We start from the raw sequence: 24,561 nt of genomic DNA, 5'->3' as shown, positions 1-24,561 counted from the left end.
TGGATCAGCTGTGCCAGATAAGGAAGCAACATAGTTGGAGTTACTGGTCTATGACTAGTACCATATCTCCAAACCCCATTACTGCTTAACTTTCTCCATTCAAAACCTCTTTTCCTGGTTGGGGCATTGAGCTTGCAATTGTCTGAATATCTTTTATGTATGCTTGTCCAAAATACAGTTTAACTTCTTTTCTATAATTCTAATCGTTGGGTTCTTGGTACTTATTTTCTGTTTTTTACTTCTTCCTCTGCCACCCATTTTGCAATTTCATCTGCAAATACATTTCCACAGCTTTCCATTGTAGTTATTTTGGAGTGGCTTTGAGATTTTAACATAACAGCTTCTGGCACTGGTTGTATGACACCCAATTGTTCATGTACTAGTTGGCCATTCTTGATTGGGTTCCTACTGCCATAAGCAATCCTGTTTGTCTCCATAAGTTTCCAAAGTTATAAACAACTCCAAAAACATACCAAGAGTCAGTGTAGGTATTAGCTGATCTTCCTTCTGCCAACTTGTAGGCTTCAATCAAAGCCTTTGGTTCTGCCCGTTGCGCTGAGGTGTCAGGAGCCATGCTTCCTGATGCCAGCATTTCAGTTCCAGAGACTATGGCCCATCCAACCATTCAAATTCCCCTCATTCATTGAGGAACTATAAGACATAGAAGCAGAATTAGGCCATTGGCCCATTGAGTCTGTTCTATCATTCAATTATGGATGATCCTTTCTTTTCCACCCTCCTCAGCCCCATGTCCTGTCCTTCTCCCCATAACCTGTGATGCCATATCTGATCAAGAACCTAATAAGCTCTGCCTTAAATACACCCAATGATCTTGCCTCTACAGCTGGCTGTGGTAACAAATTCCACAAATTCACCACCCTCTGGCTATTGAAATTTCTCCTCATCTTGGTTTTAAATGGATGCCCCTCTATCCTGAGACTGTGCCCTTTTGTCCTAGACTCCCCCACCGTGGGAAACATCCTTTCCACATCTACTCTGTCTAGGTGTGGTGAACTACATATACCTGTCTGGACAGGCCCCCTGCTGATGGCTCCTGTGGCTCCTTCCACAGACCCCTGTATAAAGGCGATCAAGGCCTGAGCCCGGCCTCTCAGTCTCCAGGATGTAGTATGGTGGTCACTCACTGCTTGTTCCTTTTTCCAGTCAATAAAAGCCAATATCTCGCCTTTACGTCTCAGAGTGAGTTATTGATGGTGCATCAATAGGCCTTTCAACATTTGAAAGCTTTCAATGAGATCACCCTTCATCTTTCTAAATTCCAGCAAGTACAGTCCCAGAGCCATCAAATGTTCCTTGTATGATAACCGAAGTCATCCTTGTGAACCTCCTCAGAACCCTCTCCAAAGCCAGCACATCTTTTCTTAAATGAGGAGCCCACAACTGTTCATAATACTCAAGGCGAGGCCTTACAAGTGCTCTATAAAGCTTTAGCATCACAGCCCTGCTCCTGTATTTTTGACATCTTGAAATGTATGCTAACATTGCATTTGTGTTCCTCACCACCAACTCAACATGCAGTTAACCATTAGGTTGTTCTGCACAAGGACTCTCAAGTCCTTTTGCATCTCAGATTTTTGGTTTTTCTCCCTGTTTATAAATAGTCTGCACAATTATTTATACTACAAAATGCATGGCCATGCATTTCCAACATTGCATTTCCTTTGCCACTTTCTAGTCCATTCTCCTAATCTGTCTGTCCTTCTGCAGCCTATCTGTTTCCTCAACACTACTTGCCCTCGTCCAATCTTTGTACCATCTGCAAACTTAGCAAGAAAGCCATCTTTTTCATCATCTAAATAATTGATAAGCAGCACAAATAGAAGCGGTCCCAAAACTGTCCCCTGTGGAACACCACTAGTCACTGGCAGCCAACCAGACAAGGATCCTTTAATTTCCACTTGCTTCCTTCTGCCAATCAGCCAATGCTCTAACCAGGCTAATAACCTTCCTGTAATACATTGAGCTCTTAACTTAGTAAACAACCTCATGTGTGGCACCTTGTCAAATGCCTTCTGAAAGCTCAAATACACAATATCCACTGCATCCCCTTTATCTATCTGACTTGCAGTCTCCTCAGTAAAATTCTAACAGGTTCATCAGACAAAACCTTCCCTTAAGGAAACTATGCTGACTTTGTCCTATCTTGTCCTGAGTCCTCCATAACCTCATCCTTTACAATTGACCCCAACATCTTCCCAACCACTGAGGTCAGGCTATCTGGTCTATAATTTCCTTTTTATTGCCTTCTTCCTTTCTTAGAGTGGAGTGACATATGGAATTTTCCAGTCCTCTGGCACCATGCCCAAGTCCAATGATCTTTGAAAGATCATTACTAATGCCTCCACAAATTTTACTGCTATCTCTTTCAGAACCTTAGGGTGCAGTTCATCTGGTCTGTGTGTCTTGTGTACCCTTAGGTCTCACATACTCCATTTTGTGCTCCATTGCTTTATTTATTTATTTTTTTAAAAGCGCTACTAGTTTGCATATTTAATTTGTGGTCTACTGGCTTGCCTATGGCTCCAGCAGCTTGCATTTTGTTTTTACAAATGTTTTTTCTTTTTAAATATTTTTATTGATTTCTTACAAAAAAGAATACAGAGTACAGGAGGATATATATCATATTTCAATTACAATATATTTGAATCACACTTATAGTCTCATTACCCCATATTCAAGTAAATTAAATTGAATCGTAATATTTTAAAGTAATAATTTTATTACAAATGTTTTTTTCAAAATAGCAACACAGTAGTTTCCTCAATCATACTTCTATCTGATGATGTATTGAAACCAGAACTAGGTTTTCTCTCAGTTTGAAATGGATGAAGTTCATGCCCCTTTGTGCGCTAAAAATTTCTTACTTTGTCTGCGATTCTTCAAAGTCTTTAAAACTTCATAATTGTTCTTGCCAACTCTACCAATTGTTAGATTCTTAAATTTTTAATCCAAGGTTCTTTCAGAAGTCAAGGTTGTTGCTTCACTATCATTTTATTAAGTGTTAACAAAACAAAGAGAGTTGGAAAATGGACAACCTACTAACTGAAGTGAGGGAGAGTGAAAAGAAAAAGGCTAAAGACAGAAGACAGCGCTCAATGTGGAGCAGCACACAGTACTATGCATGCTACATACAATACTATGCAAAAGTCTTAGGCACATATTTATAGCTAGGGTACCTCAAAGTGTAGAACAACACTTATACAGTAATTTTATGTATTGTACTATACCACTGCTGCAAAAAAATCATTACGTCTGTGTGTGATGATAAATCTGATTCTGATATGGGTCCCTATTGTGGACTGAGAGTGGGAAGGGGGCAGGGAGATGGGGAATCATGGTTGGGGGAGAGGGGAGAGGGTGGGAAGCACTAGACAGACATTCTGTAATGAATCAGAATCAGGTTTATTATCACCCGCACGTGATGTGAAATTTGTTAACTGAGCAGCAGCAGCAGTTCAATGCAATACATAATCTATCAGAGAGAGAGAAAAAATAATAAATAAAATAAAACATAATAATAAATAAACAAGTAAATCAATAACATATATTGAATAGATTTTTAAAAAACGTGCATAAACATAAATACTGTACATTAGAAAAAGTAGGTAGTGTCCAAAACTTCAATGTCCATTTAGGAATCGGATGGCAGACGGGAAGAAGTTATCCTGATTCGTTGAGTGTGTGCCTTCAGGCTTCTGTATCTCCTACCGGATGGTAACAGTGAGAAAAGGGCATGCCCTGGGTGCTTGGAGGTCTTTAATAATGGATACTGCCTTCTGAGACACCACTCCTTAAAGATGTCCTGGGTACTTTGTAGGCTAGTGCCCAAGATGGAGCTGATTAGATTTACAACCTTCTGCAGCTTCTTTCGGTCCTCTGCAGTAGCCTCTCCATTCCAGACAGTGATGCAGCCTCTCAGAATGCTGTCCATGGTACAACCATAGAAGTTTTTGAGTGTATTTGTTGACATGCCAAATCTCTTCAAACTCCTAATAAAGTACAGCTGCTGTCTTGCCTTCTTTATAACTACATTGATATGTTGGGACCAGGTTAGATCCTCAGAGATCGTGACACCCAGGAACTTGAAGCTGCTCATTCCCTCCACTTCTGATCCCTCTGTGAGGATTGGTATGTGTTCCTTTGTCTTACCCTTCCTGAAGTCCACAATCAGCTCTATCGTCTTACTGACGTTGAGTGCCAGGTTGTTGCTGCAGCACCAATCCACTAGTTGGCATATCTCACTCCTGTACGTCCTCTCGTCACCACCTGAGATTCTACAAACAATGGTTGTATTGTCAGCAAATTTGTAGATGGTATTTGAGCTATGCCAACCACACAGTCATGTGTATACAGAGAGAAGAGCAATGGTCTAAGCACAGATCCCTGAGGTGCGCCACTGTTGATCGTCAGCGAAGAGGATATGTTATCACCAATCTGCACAGACTGTGGTCTTCCGGTTAGGAAGTCAAGGATCCAATTACAGAGGGAGGTACAGAGGCTCAGGTTCTGCAACTTCTCAATCAGGATTGTGGGAATGATGGTATTTAATGCTGAGCTATAGTTGATGAACAGCATACTGATGTAGGTGTTTGTGTGGTTTAGGTGGTCTAAAGCCATGTGGGGGGCCCTGGAGATTACGTCTGCCATTGAGCTATTGTGACGATGTGCAAATTGCAATGGGTCCAGGTCCTTGCTGAGGCAGGAGTTCAGTCTAGTCATAACCAACCTCTCAAAGCATTTCATCACTGTCGATATGAGTGCAACTGGGCAATCGTCATTAAGGCAGCCCACATTATTCTTCTTTGGTACAATTATTACCATTTTAAAGCAAGTGGGAGCTTCTGCCCGTAGCAGTAAGAGGTTGAAAATGTCCTTGAATACTCCCACTAGTTGATTGGCACATGTTTTCAGAGCCTTACTGTGTATTCCATTGGGACCTACTGCCTTGCAAGGGTTCACTCTCTTAAAAGACAATAAACCAATTGTTTGGAATCTAATGACCATGCCTGGTGTCTTAGGGCTGGGTGTGTCTGTACCCGTGCCATCCCCCTCCATCCCCCCACCACCCCGTCACTCCCTCCCTGTGTAAATATAAAATATATATATATATACACACACACAGTACCTAAGACTTTTGCACAGTATTGTAGAGAAGAAAAACTCCATTCAAATGTACAGTCGAATCAATGAATGAGAAAGCCCTATTCAAATAATACAGCATCAGAGAAGCTTCCAGGACTTTCTAGGATCATATCAATGTAACCACTAGAGAACACACTGAACAACTGCATACACATACTGTGATCACTAGGAAGCATACTATACAGTTAGATGTATCTATATAAAGTCAAGCAAATAAATAATGTGAGCTGCAAAGAAAATAAATTAAACAGTCAAAAAGAAAATCTAATTCAACACTCTTGACTGTGAATTCAGTGTTCTAAGTTTGTATTTTTTATCCTTTCATTAAAACTCAAGCATTAGAAAACTATGAATAGAGGGTTTGTAACTCAGAAGTCAAATCTTATGTAAGAATAAATAAATGAAATAATAAATCCATTAAAAATTACACATAAAACAAAGGTATGGTTATCAAAGAAAGCAAATAGAAATAATATAAAAGAAGAAAGAAAATTCATTTTTGAATGTGATTGTACCAAAGTGATAAAAACACTTCATCAACTCACGTTATCTCAGTTTGGGTCCTTTTTATCTCCCCAAGACCTACTCCTTTTTCTTTCGTGCAATATACTCCATTCCATATTCAAATAATTCTTGTTGATATTTTCTATAATGAATGTACTCTATTCTAGTTGCAAAATATTCTACCACGTAACTGAAAAAATTAACAAACAAATGAACAGGAATATAATTTTGCCATTTAGTAGTACCTTTCTCGGCCAGCGAAACTCTGTAGTTTTCCAGAAAAATAACCTTCAACTTCTTGTCAACTACAGGGTCATTGTTCACAACTTGTGCCACAGATGTGATAAGTTTTATAATCAATTTAGCCATATGATAGCCAGGAGCAGCCTAGGAAAGAAAGAAATTCAGTAACATATGAGTCATCAAGAAGTGTTTTATTTTAATCTTGATCAGTTGAATTTAATTAATGCTAAAAGTTAAGGGAATACTGAATATTTTGTCCACAAAACATTCTGGAATATTCTCTTAATTAGAATATATGTTTTAAAATTCACCAGACAATTTAATAACACTCAAATCTAGTGTGGGATTGTTTCAAGACAGAGAGTAAGCAGAGATAAGGTCTTCCTTCTTCCCCAGTTAAACTCAGTGGCCCAAAAAGAAAACCGTGATAATACAATTACTTCTGGATGGATTCATATAATTAACTAATAAACTGTAATGAGCACTTGAGGCTGTTAATGGACAATGAAATTTGTGAATCAATGATAGAATGATATGATAACTGGAGAAAGGTGTTAAGTATGCCAACTGGCATTAGGTTGTCCAGTCAAGGTGTTAGCTTAGTTGAAAGTTCAAACTCGGGTCCATGAGATAAATGGAGTGATATTGAGTGATCAGTGCAATACAATTGAACAAAAGCAACTTGTCTGTTTAGCTTGTTACAAACAATTTGGGAAATGATTGCGTGTAAATACAAGAGATGACCTCAAGTTTGGCAATGGAGATAATAAGTGAAGAAGTTGGAAATACAAGTACGGATCTGGAAAAGAAGTGGATAGCTTGTTAATTGTTTGTAAATGAAAAATGAGCCATCTGGAGTATATGCAAAAAAAAACCCAGAGACTTTACAATGTATTGCAGCACATCTCCTGACATCAACGATGGCATGGAAGAGGTAATCCTCCATGTTTGCAAAGGGAGTCAGGAAAACCTGACCAGCTTTCAAGTCTGCAGGTAATTAATATCCCAGCTTAATGATACAAAGTAAGTGTAATTGTTCATGTTCAGTGATCAATATATATTAATATCTGCGTTAACATAGTAATTTGTAAGTGTTGTGAGATAGTGGCAGACAATAAAATCTTGGTCTGACACAGTGAGGGGTGATGTAGCATTAAGTGTTAGTACTTATGAAAGATTGGGCCCCAGTTTTGGATATCTTAATTGTATTGTTACTAGGAGTTACACTGAATGAAACAAGGAAGAGATTGTAAATTTCAAAGTAAAAGCAACAAAGACTCTTAAACTCCTTGCATGTCACTATTCAGCAGAAAAGATCACATAGAAATACAAACATAAACATAAGATTCTGTAGATCCCAAATTGTGTTGGGCCACACGTGTGATAACTCTGATATAGGACTGTTTACTTACCTTTGTTGCGATACGGAATGTCCACCATTTTCAGCTAATCAGGATAGGTACTTTAGAACCATTGTGCTATGAACTGAAAATACACCAATGTCTCCTTTCTCTCTTGCTTTGATCACTTCTGCTAGCCAATGATCCCAACCTTAACTCTTGCCTTGAAGTTTTATGCTTTGTTGAATTTTTAAACTTCAGTCTATGTAGTAACAAACAAAAAAACTGCTGATACCAAATTAAACTAATCCCTTCTGTTTGAGCATGGTCTGTATCTTTCCATTCCTTGCATATTCATGTGCCTATTTAAGAACCTCTAAAATGCCTTTATTGCATTTTTCTCCACTGCCACCCTACCCTGGCTGTGTATTCCAGGCACCCACTACTGTTTAAAAACAAATGTGCCCTGCCCATCTCCTTTGGATTTACCACTCTTAAATTAAATGCAAGCCCTTTAACATTAGATATTTTGACCCTGGCAAAAAGATACTGGCTGCTCACTATGGCTTTCATAATCTTACAAACTTCTATTGGCCTCCTTTCAGCCTCTGCTGCTTCAAATGAAATAAAAAAATGCTAGTTTTTCCAACCTCTTGTTAGAACATGTGCTCTCAAATCCAGGAAGTATCCTGATAAACCACTTTTGCACTCTCTCCAACACCTTCCATATCCTTCCTGTAATAGGATGAACAGAATTGAAGACAATATGCCTGACGCAACCTAACCAGAGTTTTATGAATCTGAAATATAACTTCCTGATTCTTGAACTCAGTGCCTCAACTGATAAAGGCAAGCACCTTTACCCACCCTGTAATGCCTTTGTGCATCAACACTCTTGAGAGTTTAGCCATGATCCATACCTTTACACAGGAGCTCCTAAACTACAGCACCTCACACCGTAAGACATGGGAGCAGAACTAGGACATTCAGTGTATTGTATCTTTGATTAGGGCTGATTTATTTGCTGATTTTGATTAGGGCTGATTTATTTTCCCTCTCAATCCCTTTCTTCTGCCTTCTCTCCGTAACCTTTGACACCCTTACTAATCAAGAATGTATCAAACTCCACTTTTAATATACCCAATGACTTGGCCTCCAGAGTAATCTATGGCAATGAATTCCACATATTCAAACTTGCCTAGATTATACTCCATTTGTTATTTCTCTGCCCATATTTGCAACTGATCTATATCCCACTTTGACAATATTCTACACCAGCGTTCCCCAGCTTTTTTTTTGCTAAATGCCCCGCTAAAGCACTTTCATACTTGCCTACACCTCTCTTAGGTACAATATACTTTCTGGCACCCCCATAGTGTAAAAATATGTCTACCATATGGTAACATGAGAAAAATGATTCTGCTTTAAATTTTATTTGTTTTATTCAATATCATGTGATCCTTGAGCTTGATGGTTTTTAGCAAGAGTTGAAATACTTGGTTCCAGTTATGACAGTACAAGCCTCAAGTTCCCATGCAGAACAATGTCCAAGCGGTATCTGTTTTTTTGTATGTAGCTCACTGCACTGAAGCCTCTTTCTGATGCACTTTCTGTAGTTTCTGTTTCTTAACAGCTCTAGAATTCAAGGATTCACCACCTTTCAACTCTTAGAGATCGCGCTGTATGTATTTATTCAAAATTAACAGGGCTAAATCAAAATAAAAAATTAACACAAAATAGGAATGCCTATCTGATGTTGACAATGGCAGCAAGTCGGCATGGATGGAACAATGGTAGTGGTATGAAAAGGAACAGCGATGGGAAGATAAAGACAATAATAGCGTAAATTACATTGACAAGGATTGAGATTGGATTTTAATGTTAGTTGGGATAGAGCTGGTGTCTGGCAGACTAACTTTATACTATACCAGTTAGTTCAATTAACCAGTCACATAAGGTCTCATAATCTTGGATGGTTCTTGGATGTACATATGAAGCTCAAGCTGCTTTGAACAGTTCAAGAGGAATCCCCGGGGTCGACATGTTCACTGTTTGGCTCTATTTAACCATTTGGTTCTGGCCTGCTCTGTACCATTGTGCAATCTGTTTTCTGTAGATCTGCAGAGAACGTTGAGTGGGTGTAATTGACTTACCGACTTCTTTCTATTTATTCATTTACAGGATGTGGGCATCGTCAGTTAAGCCAGCATTTGTTGCCCATCCCTAGTTGCCCCTGAGAAGGTGGTGATGAATCACTGCAGTCCCAGAGGTGTAGCTATACCTACAGTGCTGCCAGGGAGGGAATTCCATGATTCTGACTCAGCAACAATGAAGGAATGGCAATATTTTTCCAAGTCAGGATGGTGAGTGACTTGGAGGGGGATTTTCATGTGGTGGTGTTCCCCAGTATCTGCTTTTCTCATCCTTCTAGATCGTAGTGTTCGTGGGTCTGGAAGGTGCTGGCTTCGGAACTTTGGTGTGTTGCTGCAGTGCATCTTATAGATAAGAACACACTGCTGCAACTGTTCATTGCTAGTGGAGGGATTGGATGCTTGTGGAAGGAGCATAATCAAGTGGGCTGCCTTGTACTGGATGGTGTCAAGCTTCGTAAGTGTTGATGGAACTGCATTCATCCAGGCGAGTGGTGAGTATTCCATTACACTCCTGACTTGAGTCTTGTAGATGGTGGACAGACTTTGGGGGGGTCAGGAGAAGAGTTACCCGCCGCAAGATTTCTAGTCTTTGACCTGATCTGATAGCCACAGTGTTTATATGGCTAGACCAATCAGTTTTCTGTCAATGGTAACCCCCTAGGATGTTGATAGAAGGGGATTCAATGATGGTGAAACCACTGAATGTCAAGGGACGATGGTTAGAGCCTCTTTTGTTGGAGATGGTTATTGTCTGATACTTGTGTGGCTCAAATGTTACTTGCCACTTGTCAGCCCAAGCCCGGATATTGTCCAGCTCCTGCTATATTTAGGTATGAACTGCTTCACTGTCTGAGGAGTCATGAATGGTGCGGAACATTGTGCAGTCATCTACGAACAACCCTGCTTCTGACCTTGTGACAGAAGTAAGGTCATTGAGGAAGTAGCTAAAGATGATTGGACCTAGGACACTTCCCTGAGGATGAGATGATTCACCTCCAACCACCAGAAACATCTTCCTTTGTGACAAACTGTTAAATTGCATGAACTTGTTCAATGCCGCAAGTCAAGGGGAAACCGATAGGCACCCTGGTTGCTAGATTATGCATTTTCAATAATGTTTGATTGGCTGTAAAGGTCGAATAAGATTACCATGTTTCAGACGTGTTGTGACAATGAATGTTTGTCACCTGTGGAGCTATGGTTCTTCCTGTGTTCCAGTGCCTCATCCTTTTTTTGGAAGTCCCTGCTCTACTAACAGTAGATCAAGTCTCAAGCCTCATTAGGATGCCGCTTACTGCCTCCCTCCAAGAATCTTGAAAGCCCCCCCCCCCGACAACTTCTATTTCCCCTAACACCCCCTTAGGATATATTCCCAACCACCCCAGCTGGGTATCACTGTTCTACACTATTCACAATGTCACCACTTTTGTGTCATCTGTGAACTTACCAACCCAGCAATTCATATTTTCATCCAAATCATTTTATATATGGTAAACATTAAAGGCCCCAGTACAGATCCCTGTGGAAAATCACTAGTCATGGATCTCTAGCTAGAATGAGATCCACAACCACTATCCTGTGATTTATGGGTAGGCCAAATCTGAATCCAAATGTGGAGCCCATGCATCTTAATTTTCTGGAATATCCCACCATGAGGGACCTTGTTGAATGCCTTACTAAAATGCATGTAAACAACATCCACGGTTCTACCTTCATCACTCATCTTTTGTCACCTTCAGAAACTTAAATCAAGTTAGTAAGTCATGCTGACCTTCCTTATTAGGCCAAGATTTCCAAATGCTTATAAACTGTATCCTTAAGAAGCTTCTCCATTAGTTTCCTTATCTCTGACGTGAGACTCGCCCTTCTTTAATTTCCAGAATTATCCCCATTTCCTTTCTTGAAACTTAGCACAATATAGCTTGTTACTAATTTGATCCAATGGAAGTTGGAAATGGTAGTTGAAAATGGTTCATGATTGGACATTGCTGCATTTACACTAGTCTGTCTGTCTGCCCATTATACCACTGGCATTGAGGGCAGCAATGAAGGTCCTCCATCTTTGGCAGTAGTTGGGGGTTCTTTCGTCATGTCAGTCACTTCCTCTTAGTTTTTAGTACTGTCAGTCATGTAAATCCCAGGTGGAGACTTGGGAATACCATCACACTCAGATGTAGGAACCTTCATTGCTGGTTCTGTAACAATTTTGTTTTACTAGTCAGAGTTGTTAGCCCTGAGCTGAACCCCCAAATCTGGAGAACCAATGGGCCACTTTTAGTCTGGTCTCTACCCATTGAGATGTTTGGCATGGCTGAACCTACCAAATGCCCTGACTCCAGCCAATGTAGCTCTCTGGATCATTGAGACACACAAGCCTTCAAACCACAAGATGTAGCCCTCTTGAAAGATTTGCACTAGTTGCATCTGCCAATATTGACAATCCAGAGAAAGAAAGCTCACTTATTCGTACTATGGGCAAGTAATTAATTCCTCTTGAAAATGTTTTCAGGAACAATATTTGAATTCTGTATTGCAGCTTTAGAAAGAAATCTGCATTTTTTGTTTTGTTTATAGTTTATTGGAATAGAAAATCTTAATATGCGATGTCACATTGAACAAAGAGTAACTGGGTTAAATTTTTCCCTATGGAAAAACCACCTATTCTGATGCAACAAGATGCAGATATTCAGGGAGGAAATTCCACATCTTGGGGACAGAACACCACAGAGAAAGCTAACTTGGGTACAGCAATAAAATTCAAGCATAATTAAGAGGCCAGAATGATAGAAGGGCAGATAATTTTGCAGGTTATATGGCTGGATAAAATTAAACATACAAAATTGAAAGCTATTGGTCAGGGAGGGGTTGGTGGTCTGAAAATAAGGATGAAAATTTAGAATAGAAGCACTGGTTAATTAGGAGCTAGTGTATGTTACCAATGAAAAAGGTAACATGAATAAAATTCAATGTGATTTAATTTTCTGGATGGCTTAACCTTGAATGAACAAAGTTATGGAAAACAGAACTAATAAAGCTGAGCAGAAGTACATTGAAGTAGTCACGACTAAGGATATCAGCAGCAGAAGAAGTGAAGGATTAAATATAGAAGCAGAAAGGTATAATGATCGAAACCAAATTTGAACACCAATTTTCAATAGTGTGAGGCATGGATTCAATGGCCACATGAGGGATTGCTGTACAGTTAGGTAGACAGAAAAATGACTTATCAGCCACCAGTGAAGGGAAAACTTCTCTTCACACAGTCTCATAAAGAATTCAGTTTACAAGTTTTCTGCGAAGGTCCATCACTGTATCTCATTCAATTTCCAAATACATGCAAAGAAATAAACTCACAACTCTGTAATCAATGTAACTTAAATTTTAACAGCATTCATTGGGGCCATAATAAAGTTGTTCTGATATAACATCCCCTTTCTGCCAGATAACTTACAAGTTTTGGGCTACAATTCTTAATGTAGGTTAATTGATCCCTAACAAGAAATAGGTGCCTACAGTGATGTTGATTCTGATCTTCTAACAATACCTTCCAAAATCTTTATTTGCCCCCCATCAAAATAAAAAGCAGCACTTTGCACAGAGTTGTGTATAATTATTAAAACTAAAAGCTTTACATAAACATACACAGAATTTACAATCAATAAACATCAGACATCAGCAGAAGTGCATGACATAAATATCTTGTTACAGTAAAGCTAAATAGATAACTTGAAGAACATGGCTTAGTTATCTGGGACCGATTTGGATCAAAATTAATATTAAAGCTGGCTTTTTGGCAGGGCTTGTGTAAAAGTAATACATATGAGAAAGAATTTACATAATAGCTGCATTTGATCATGTGTGGTTTAATGTTGATGACAGCTTTGTAAAATACATTTTATTACCATAAAAACAATTTGTTTCAAAAAAGCATGTCAATATTTTAAAGCAATACAGCTGTAATTTTTAATGAATATTTTGTTTTCCCAGCCTATTGAAGATTGGGGAACAAAAGCAAGAACTGTTCTGACAAAGGGTCACAAACCCAGAACAGTCACCATTTTTCTTTCCACATACTTTCTGCTTTGCTGAGTTTTTCCAATACTTTCTGTTTTTGTTTGCTTCCTAGCTCCTACAATTTTTCTTTGAGTTTCATAAAGATTGGGGAAAGCGCTTAAAGAAAAAAACAAGGATTTTCTCAAAAAATTTCACTTGTAATTTAAGTCTACTCAAGTGTAAATCCTGGTGTGCTACTAAGTCATACATCATGATAAACCCACACCAGATCCCCTGAAGGTTCTCTGTGCTTTTGAGATAAATAATTTAGTTGGTATAGGAATAATATTTGGCCAAGTAAATTAAATAACATACTCACACTACATCTCTTCCTCTGGTAGAATTTACAGTTTGAGATTAGCATGGAATATCACAAAGAATCACAACTAATCTAAATAAGTACTTGTTGGAATTGGGGAAAAGAGCTATGATAGTTGTAGCAGAAAAATAAATAAAGAAATAAACCTTACCTTGCCCCCTATCATAACAGTTCTTGGAACAAATGCCTTGTTTGGGTCCTTCCTAATTCCTTTATACAAGATATAAATCAATATGAAATGTAAACATAAATAACATCTCGGTTAGGCTTAAGAATTGTACATGCATTTAGCAGTTATTATTGGTATAAAATACCATAAAAGAAAAACAATGGAACTGTCTGACCTCCTGTCTTTACTTCTAACCCCAGCCTACAGACGCAATAAGGAACGCAAAACCAATAATGAAGTCAGTGACAGTATTACTGCTTCAGGACTGCTTTGAGTGCACAGACAGGAACCTGTGCATGCCAAGTAATGCATGATTCTGAAATTGACTTAGGAATACACCATCATGGTCATGCACTATATCAAATACTGTGTAGACCATTTTATCCGCAATAAAAACATCTGTGTATTCCTGAATCAGAAGCCATGGATGAACAATGAAGTCCAGAACCTGCTCAGGACTCAGGATTCAGTGATGCTGCAGCATAAGCGAAGCCAGTTCAAACCTTAAAAGAGGCATTAAAACCGCCAAGTAACGATACAAACAACAGATAGAAACATACTTCAATAACACCATCAACCCCTGATGCTCGTAGGAAGTCATCAGGTCTATCACTGTCTATAAAGGAAAGATTTGGCCTGCAAACAGTGACACCACGCTAGCTGTGCAGCTAAATAACTTCTTTGCTCAGTTTGACAGGGACAACAGTGAACCAGTGATGAAGGCCTTGACACCTGGGGAGGACATAGCACGGACACTGAGCGCACGAGGTGAGATGTAACCTCCGCTGTATTAACACACGCAGAACAGCAGGATCAGATAGCAAACCTGGGAGGGTCTTCAGAGACTGCACTGACCACTGGCAGTGGTTTTTTACTGGAATCTATAACCTCCCTCTGTTCCTTGCAGTGGCCCCTGCATGCTTCAGTCCTAAAGCAGTCAGCGGCAACATGCCTCAATGACTACAGACCAGTTGCATTCACCCCCACAGACGCCAAGTTGATCTGAACAAAGACAATAAAGTTCTAACATTATTTATGTTTCTATTCAATACTCACACATGGTACTAATTTTTATATAAAAATTGCACACTAAAATATTATTACAACTTTCTTGAATACAAAAAAATGTGTGGCAACCAATTTAGTTCCAGTGACTTTTGCTTTCTACAAACGATGATAGAAATTTAGATCTCTTCAATTCGTTTTATGTCTAAAAATGGAAAATTGAAAATAAACTTTGTCCCCAAGCTTTTAACAGAAGCAACCAACTAGAGTGTAGGAAAAAATTTTAAGGAGAATATTTCAATTCATGTACAGCTTAAGAACAGAATAATTTCAAGCATTTTATATGTATAGTCTCTAAATGGAAATAATATAATCTAAATATGGTTTCCACACCGTCACAATATAATTCATTATATAACATATACATTAAGAACTTAAAGTACTGTAGGTCTACACCATCAGCGAGTTGCTTGCTGGTGGAAAATATGAAGGAGCTGTGCAATGTGCCGTGCCTGAGTCAATGGAGGCTTACAGTCAGATAGTGAGCGGCCGTCATGGTCTCTTTTCTTTTGACTGCGTGACCCTTTTGGACATTGCTAACCTGGTATGCCGCAAGTTTGATTCACTCAAGTTTTATTAACTAAAACAGGTTTGGATGGTGGAGGAGCTGTGAGGACTCAGTCACGGCAAAGACTAGGCTACAAGCAGCTGTGGGTCACCTCTTTTGCAGCCACTGGGAGAGAGGCGACTGAGCCGGGCACTCCACCAGGGACAGCATCCAGGCTGAACTCGGGGCCGCTACAGTGTGTGCCTGTGTGAAGACAAGCTCCTTTGTGGTCGACTGCAGATTTTTGGCAGCACTCAAAGGACTCAGGGCCTCAAGCAGTGGGATCACCTGTTTTATAGCCGCTAGGTGAGAGCTGTCTGGTGCACTCTACCGGGCCGGAGTTGGGGCTACCCTCACAGTGTTCAGTCAGCTGAAGACAAACTTTTTTGTGGTCAGCTGAAGATTTCAATGGACTAAGTGTCTGGACTACAGAGCCTATAAAAAGTATTCACCCCCCCTTGAAGTTTTCTTGTTTTACTGTTTTACAACACTGAATGACTGTGGATTTAATTTGGGTATGTTAACACTGATCAACAGAAAAGACTGTATTGTGTCAAAGTAAAAACAAATTTCTTCAAATTGGTTGAAATTTATCCCAATTAATAAACACAAAATAATTGCATATGTATTCACTCTCTTCAAGTCAGTATCTTGTAGATGCACCTTTAGCAGCAATTACAGGCTTGGGTCTGTGTAGATTGGTCTCTATCAGCTTTGCACATTGGACTCTGTAATTTCCCCCCATTCTTCTTTATAAAACTTTTCAAGCTCTATCAAATTGCATGAGGATCGTGAGTGAACAGCCCTTTTGAAGTCCAGCCAAAAATTCTCATTTTTGGCCATTCTAGGACATTAACTTTATAGTTTTTAAGTCACTCAAGTGTAGCTTTGGCTTGAGGTCATTGTCTTGCTGGAAAACAAATCTTCTCCCAAGTCGCAGTTCTCTTGTAGACTGCATTAGGTTTTTCTCCAGGATTCCCTGTATTTTGCTGCATTCATTTTGCACTCTACCTTCACAAGCCTTTCAGGGTCTGCTGCAGTGAAGCGTCCCCACAGCATGATGCAGCCGCCACCAGGTATTGTAGTCAACTGAAGTTTTCATTGGGCTGGGGGAACCTTACTAACAAGTATATTTTGTGTAGATGTATTTTTTTCTGATATTCTATATGGGCTTGCAGTCTTGTAAGTGTGTGGTGTGGGCCTCAAGTTGCAATGCTTGGGGGAGGGGGCAGTGGGGCATGGTGTCCAGGCTGGTGGTGTTGGGCTCTATTGTAGTTGACTGTGGATTGATGGCACGAGTTGTATTTACTCTATTATAATGATTGCGATACTATTTTAATGTGTGCTTTGTATGTGACTGTACTGTGTTTTGCATCCTGATCCCATAGTAATGCTGTTTCAATTGGTTGTATTCCTGTATGGTTGAAATGAGAATTAAATTTGAATTGAATAAACTTGGTTTTGCGATTTCAGACTCACGATTGTACATAACAATAATGTAAAGGCAATTCATGAGTTGTCGTTTATACTCGTGGATTCGTTTCACATGAACATCAAACATGGAGGATATATCGACTTGAATCCCATAGTTGTTTTCTAGCATGGAAGCAAGCTTTGCTTTATTTGCCTATTGATAAAAGAGTAGAACAATAAGAACTGTCCCTGTATACGCAGAACTAGGTTTACAGAATGCAGAACTTGTACATTTTAAATTTCTATACCTTTTTCACTGATATAACCTCCTGAATGAATTGATTATTATTCACCAAGTCATGCAATTTCTGAAGCTTGCTCAGTTCTTTAATATAGCCCGGTCCTATTTTCTGTAAGATATTAAATGGGTCAAAGTAAATTCACACTTCTCTTATATTTATAACAGATCTATATGTTCCATTGCTTTAAAATGGACTGTTATTAAAAAAGTCTTCATTTAAGTAGAATACATGCAAAATTATATCAAAGCTATAAATAAACATCAAGAAAAACAAACATTTCTTATTTTTGAAGTTTAAGTATGATCATGATCAGTGTTACTACTTTTAATTCTAAGCACTATCAAAATACACAATAATAATTTTATAGATATCATTTTGTTAGCTCTGTAATTCATAATATTTTGAATATCTATATATGTTAAAAGAAAAATAATTGCAGTGATGTCATTCTCCATTGTAAAGTCACCATTAACACTTATTTGAGCTATACTATCCACTCCCTATAGAAAATGTTATACTACATTCCTAAATGTTTCAATAAATTTGACCTTCAAGTTGCAGAAAATCATGGGTAATCATTAAAAATGTATCATTTAGAACTTCAATTTGCTTAGCCACAGGTTTTTCCCATATTATTTTAAGCCGCTAAACACAGTGGCTTGCAAATGCAGTTCTATGTAGCTTGAACAATGAAGATCATTTTGCAAAATACTTTGTAGAATCTTGTGAAACACCGGAAATTGTATATTTCTAAACAAGAAATAAATATAGTAGAGAAAGAATGTTCTCTTTCCAGGACGGAGAGACTGCAGCTGCTAACAGTGACCTATTTAAATCTGGTCATGCCCAAGCAATGTTTGATGGAGATACATGGGTTGTCCAAGAAGCTGTGATCCGCCTACATTCAAATACATTTGTTATAAAAGTTGAAAATACATCATTCTGAACTCCTGCTTGCTCAGCCCACGATTTCTTTCCATGTCCAAAATGATCAAACTTGATTACTATACCCTATTACCCAATCAGTTAAAAAATCTAACTACAATGTTTTATTCTGAATGTGCTGGGTTATATACTTATGGCTTATAGTTTCTCATGCATGCTTCGTGTAAATGGCAATCTGCTCCATCTGTCTTTGGCCTTCCAAGGTGTTCCAAAGTTCAATGAAAACTTGAGGAATAGTATCTAAGTTTCTGACATGGCATTACTGCATCTCTCAGCACATAATAATATTCAAAGTACAAAGTAAATTTATTATCAAAGTACATATATGTTACCATATATGGCCTTGATATTCTTTTTCTTGCAGGCATTTACAAGAACAAATAAATATAACAGAATTTTATGAAAAACTGTAGATAAACACAAGACTGACAAACAATGTGCAAAAGAAGACAACTGCAAATAAAAACAATATTGAGAACATGAGTGGTAATGAGTCCTTGAAAGTGTGTTTATTGGTTGTAGAATCAGTTCATAGTGGTGAATGAAGTTATCCACATTGGTTCAGGAGTTTGATGGTTGTAGGGTAATAACGGTTCCTGAAGCTGGTGGTATAGGACCTAAGGCTTCTGTACCTCCTGTCTGAATGGTAGTAGTAAGAATAGGGCATGGCCTGGATGGCAGAGATCTTCGATGATTGCAGAGTTCCATGTAAATATACTCAGTGGTGGGGAGAACCTTGCCTGTGATGGACTGTGCTGTATCTACCACTTTTTGCAGCTCTTTCCTTTCCTGAGTATTGGTATTTCCATACTGGGCCGTAATGCAACCAGTTAGGAAAAACTCCACTGTGCATCTATAAAAGTCTTTTGTGACATGCCAAGTCCATGCAAACTTCTAGGAAAGTAAAGGCTCTATCATGCCTTAAGTGCTGGTCCCAAGACAGATGCTGATATGTTAAAGGCAAGGAATTTAGAACATAGAAATCTACAGGACATTACATGCCCTTCAGCCCACAATGTTGTGCCAGCCATGTAACCTACTCTAGAAACTGCCTAGAATTACCCTACCGCATAACCCTCTATTTTTCTAAGCTCCATGTACCTACCTAAGGGTCATTTAAAAGACCCTATTGTATCTGCCTCCACCACCGTCACTGGCAGTGCATTCCACGTACCCACTACTCTCTGTGTGAAAAACTTACCCCTGACATCCCCATTGTACCTACTTCTAAGCACCTTAAAATATGCCCCCTCGTGTTAGCCATTTCAGCCCTGGGGAAAAGCCTCTGGCTATCCACACGATCAATGCCTCTTATCATTTTATACACTTCTATCAGGTCACCTCTGATCCTCCGTCACTCCAAGGAGAAAAGGCCAGATTCCTCAACCTATTCTCATAAGGCTCACTCCCCGATCCATGAAACATTCTTATAAATCTCCTCTGCACTCTTTCTATAGTTTCCACATCCTTCCTGTAGTGAGATGACCAGAACTGAGCACAGTACTCCAAGTGGGGTCTGAACAAGATCTTATATGCTGTAACATTACCTCACATCTCCTAAACTCAATCCCATGGCTGATGAATGCCAATACAGTGTACACCTTCTAAACAACACTGCCAACCTGTGCAGCAGCTTTGGCACTAACCCTAAGATTTCTCTGATCCTCCACACTGCCAAGAGTCTTACCATTAAAACTATATTCTGTCTTCAAACTTGACCTACCAAAATGAACCACTTCATACTATCTGGGTTGAACACCATTTGCCACTTCTCAGCCCAGTTCTGCATCCTATCAATGTCCTGCCTCTGACAACCCTCCAGACTATCCACAACACCCCAACCTTTGTGTCATCAGCGAGCTTACTAACCCACCCTTCTACTTCTTCATTCAGATCATTTATAAAAATCACTAAGAGGAGGGGTCCCAGAACAGATCCCTGCGGTACACCGCTGGGAACCAATTTCCATGCAGAATATGAACCCTCTACAACCACCCTTTGCCTTCTGTGTGCAAACCAATTCTGAATTCACAAAGCTTGGTCTTCTTGGATCTCATGCCTCCTTACTTTCTGATAGAGCCTTGCATGGGGAACTTTATCAAATGCTTTACTGAAATTCATATACATTACATCCACTGCTCTACCTTCATCAGTGTGTTTTGTTATATCCTCAAAGAATTCAGTCAGGTTTGTAAGGCACAACCTGCCCTTGACAAAGCCATGCTGACTATCCCTAATCTGATTATGTCTCTCTGAATGCTCATAACTCCTGTCTCTCAGGATTTTCTCCAATAACTTGCCCACCACTGAAGTAAGACTCACAGGTCTACAATTTCCTGGGTTATCTCTACTTCCCTTCTTGAACAAGAAAACAACATTTGCAATCTTCCAATCCTCTGGTACTTCTCCCATCCCTATTGATGATACAAAGATTATCGTCAAAGGCTCAGCAATCTCCGCCCTCACTTCCCACAGTACCCTGGGGTATATCTCATCCGGTCTCAGTGAATTATCTAATTTAATGCTTTTCAGAAGCTGCAGCACATCCTCTTTCTTAATGTCAATATGCTCAAGCGTTTCAGTCTGCTGTAATCTCATTCCCACAATTGCCAAGGACCTTTTCCCTGGTGAATACCAAAGCATTCATTAAGTACCTCTGCCACCTCCTCCGACTCCATGCACACATTATCACTAATGCTCTTGATTAGTCCTACTCTCACACGGCTCATCCCCTTGCTCTTCACATACTTGTAGAATGTCTTGGGGGGGGGGGTTTCCTTAATCCTGTTGGCTCTGGCCCTCTCATAGCCCCTTCTAGCTCTCCTAATTTCATTCATGAGTTCCTTCCTGGCAAACTTGTAATTTTCCAGAACTTTGTCAGTACCTAGTTTCTTGAAATTTTCGTAAGTTTTTCTTTTCTTCTTAACTAGATTTTCCATATCCTTTGTACACCATTGTTCTTTTACCCAACCATCCTTTCCCTACCTTAACGGAACATACCTATGCAGAATGCCATGCAAATTTTCCCTGCACATTTGCACATTTCTGCCATGCAGTTCCCTGAGAACATCTGCTCCCAAGTTCCTGCCTAATAGTATATTTCCCTCTACTCCGATTAAATGTTTTCCCAAATTGTCTGCTCCTATCCCTCTCTAGCACTATGGTAAAGGAGATAGAAGTTGTGGTCACTACCTCCAAAATGCTCTCTCACTGAGAGATCTGACACCTGACCAGGTTAATTTCCCAATCCAGATCAAGTACAGCCTCTCCTCTAGTTGGTTTATTTACATATTGCATCAGGAAACCCAACAAACTCCACCCCATCAAAATTGCTTGCTCTAAGGAGATGCCAGTTAATATTAGGAAAGTTAAAATCTCCCATCACAATAACCACATTATTGTTGCACTGTTCCATACTCTGCCTCCCTATCTGCTCTCGATGTCCCTGTTACTATTGGAGGAATCTTTTAAAAACACCCAGTAGATTTATTGCCCCCTTCTTGTTTCAGACTTCCACCCACAATGACTCACTAGATAATCCCTCCATGTCTTCCTCCTTTTCTGCAGCCATGACACTATCCCTGATTAGCAATGCCACACCCCCGCTTCTTTTGCCTCCCTCCCTGTCCTTTTTAAAACATTTAAAATCTGGCACACTCAGCAGCCATTCCTGACCCTGAGACATCCAAGATCCTGTAATGGCCACAACGTCATAGTGCCATGTATTGATCATGCTCTAAATTCATCCGCCTTGTTTATGATCCCCCTTGCATTAAAATAGATACATCTCAAACTATCAGGCTGAGTGCATCTTTGCTCTATCATCAGCCTATCCTTTCTCACAAACTCCCTACAAGCTGTCTCTATTTGTGCACCAACTGCCCCATCCTCTGCCTCTTCACTTCGGTTCCCTTTCCGCTGGAAATCTAGGTTAAACCCTCCCCAACAGCAGGATATTGTTCCCCCTCGGATTCAAGTGCAACCCGTCCTTTTTGTTCAGGTCACAGCTACCCCAGAAGAGGTCCCAATGATACAGAAATCTGAATCCCCACCCCCTGCTCCAATCCTTCAACCACGCATTTATCTGCCATCCCATTCTATTCCTATACTGATTGTCGCATGGCACAGGCAGCAATCCCGTGATTACTACCCTTGAGGCCCTGCTTCTCAGCTTCCTTCCTATCTCTCTGTATTCTGCTTTCAGGACCTCCTCCCTTTTTCAATCTATGTCGTTGGTACCAATATGTACCATGACCTCTGGCTGCTCGCCCTCCCATTTCAGGATATTGAAATTGGACACATTTGGAAACATCATGAACCCTGGCACCAGGGAGGCAACCTACCATTCATGTTTCTTTTTTGTGTCCTCAGAATCGCCTATCTGTCCCCCTAACTATGGAGTTCCCTTTTACTGCTGCCATCCCCTTCTGAGACACAGGGCCACTGTTGCTTCCTCCAGGTAGAACTCCCCCCCCCAACAGAAAATAGAGTATTTATCATTAAGGCAGATGGCTACAGGGGTGCTCTGCACTATGTGACACTCTCCCTTCCCTCTCCTGACAGTCACCGACTTATCTGTCTCCTGTGGCCCCTGTGTGACAACTTACCTGTAGCTCCAATTGATCATCTCATCACTTTCCTTAACAAGCCAAAGGTCAGTTCCTTAACTTGGTCTCTAAGAAGATGCAGCTTGATGCACCTGGCACAAATGCGACCATCATGGAGGCTGGAAGTCAGCCGGATATCCCACATCCAACATCCAGAGCAGAAAACTAGCCTCACAGTCATACCCACTATTCTTAAGTTAGAGGAAAAAAGAGATATGAAAGTAATGTACTTCCATACCTCACTTAGGCCCAACCTTGCTGAAGCCACAATGAGCCAGAGCCCTACTACTCTGCCTCACGCTACTCTGACAACTGCTCCGTTAGGCAGTGTCTGCTTTTTAGCCGGAACCTTCTCAGTGACCTTGCCCAATTGAATCTCGTGCTGAAAGGAACTCCTCACTTCTTAAATCCTCTCAGTGGCCTTACACAATGACGAGCTACAGTGTCTGCGCACCTCACCCAATCGAATCTCCTGCTGAAACAAAGTCCTCGCTTTTTTAATCTTCTCAGCGGCCTTGCGTGATGATGAGCTACTGCATCTACACACTTCTCCCAATTAAATTTAAAGCCAATGACCCTCTCTATATCTGTTCCCTTAATGAGGACTGGCTCATAGAGTTCTGGCTTCTTCCTCCTGCAGTCAATAATAGGTTCCTTGGTTTAGCTAACATTAACTGAGAGGTTGCAGCCATGGCATCACTCAGCCCAGATTTTCAATGATCCTCCAACATGATGATTCGTCATCACCCTTGATTGGGCTAACAGTAGTAGTGTCATCAGCAAACTTAAATATGGCATCAGAGCTGCATTTAACCACACAATCATAATAATGAAGTGAGTAGAGCAGGGGGCTAGGCACAGAGCGCTGTGGAAGACATGTTGTTGCCAATCTGTACTGACTGGGGCCTGCCAGTGAGGAAACTGAAGATCCAGTTGCACAAGGAGGTACAGTGATTAGTTTTGAGGGGATGATAGTGTTGAATGCTGAGCTGTAGTCAATGATTAGCATCCTGACGTATGCACCTTCATTATCCAGATGTTCCAGAGCTAATGAAATGGCATTTGCTGCTGACTGTTGTGACAGTAGGCAAATTGGAGCAGCTCCAGATGACTCATCAGGTAAGAATTGATATGCTTCATGAGCTGAAAACCTCTCAGAGCACTTCATCGAGTTCAACAATTTCAGATAGCAACACACAAGATGCTGGAGGAACAGTGGGTCAGACAACATCTGTGGAGAGAAATTGACAGTTGACATTTCAGTTCAAGACTCTTCATCCCAGACCTCCATAGATGCAGTCTGATTCACCCAGCATTTTGTGTTGCTCCAGATTTTCAGCATCTGCAGTCTCTTCTCTCTTAACAATTTCAGATACATAGCTTTTCCCATTCAGCACTTATAATGAAATGTACATTAATTCAGTTTATTGTTCCAAGATGTTGCCTAGTCAGTTGAGATTTAGGCATGCAATGATTTTATTTTAGATCTGCAGAGCATTGCTTTCCTTCTTATTTTAATCTCACAATTTCAGCAGTTTTTAAAACATGTTTCTCAGTCCCCTCCTCTACTTTAATCCATCTTTTTCCTGACACAGGTAAGTAATGACTCTTTACCAGCCTCACAGCTGGCATTACTACCACTTCTGTCATTGAGTCTCTTCTCATCTGCACCAATTTGCATCATCTCCACCTCTTTGCCCCTTTTGCAACTTCAAACCACTTTGAACTATCTTTGCCA

The 24,561-nt window shown here is 40.0% G+C and overlaps 1 protein-coding gene across 1 annotated transcript in view; it reads right to left on the bottom strand.

Annotated features, from left to right (window-relative positions):
• The window catches only part of pygl (phosphorylase, glycogen, liver), a 115,761-nt gene that overhangs the window by 15,026 nt on the left and 76,174 nt on the right, over positions 1-24,561 (bottom strand). Inside the window, exons 13-16 of the mRNA XM_059987897.1 lie at positions 17,278-17,379; positions 17,036-17,183; positions 13,927-13,985; positions 5,913-6,054 (exon numbers count right to left, since the gene is read on the bottom strand). Coding sequence (XP_059843880.1) covers positions 5,913-6,054; positions 13,927-13,985; positions 17,036-17,183; positions 17,278-17,379 — 451 coding nt within the window. The remainder of the gene's footprint in view (positions 1-5,912; positions 6,055-13,926; positions 13,986-17,035; positions 17,184-17,277; positions 17,380-24,561) is intronic.

Source organism: Hypanus sabinus, chromosome 2, assembly GCF_030144855.1.
Source record: "Hypanus sabinus isolate sHypSab1 chromosome 2, sHypSab1.hap1, whole genome shotgun sequence".
In the NCBI taxonomy this organism is placed as follows: domain Eukaryota; kingdom Metazoa; phylum Chordata; class Chondrichthyes; order Myliobatiformes; family Dasyatidae; genus Hypanus; species Hypanus sabinus.
This window is presented reverse-complemented; position numbering and strand designations above follow the sequence as displayed.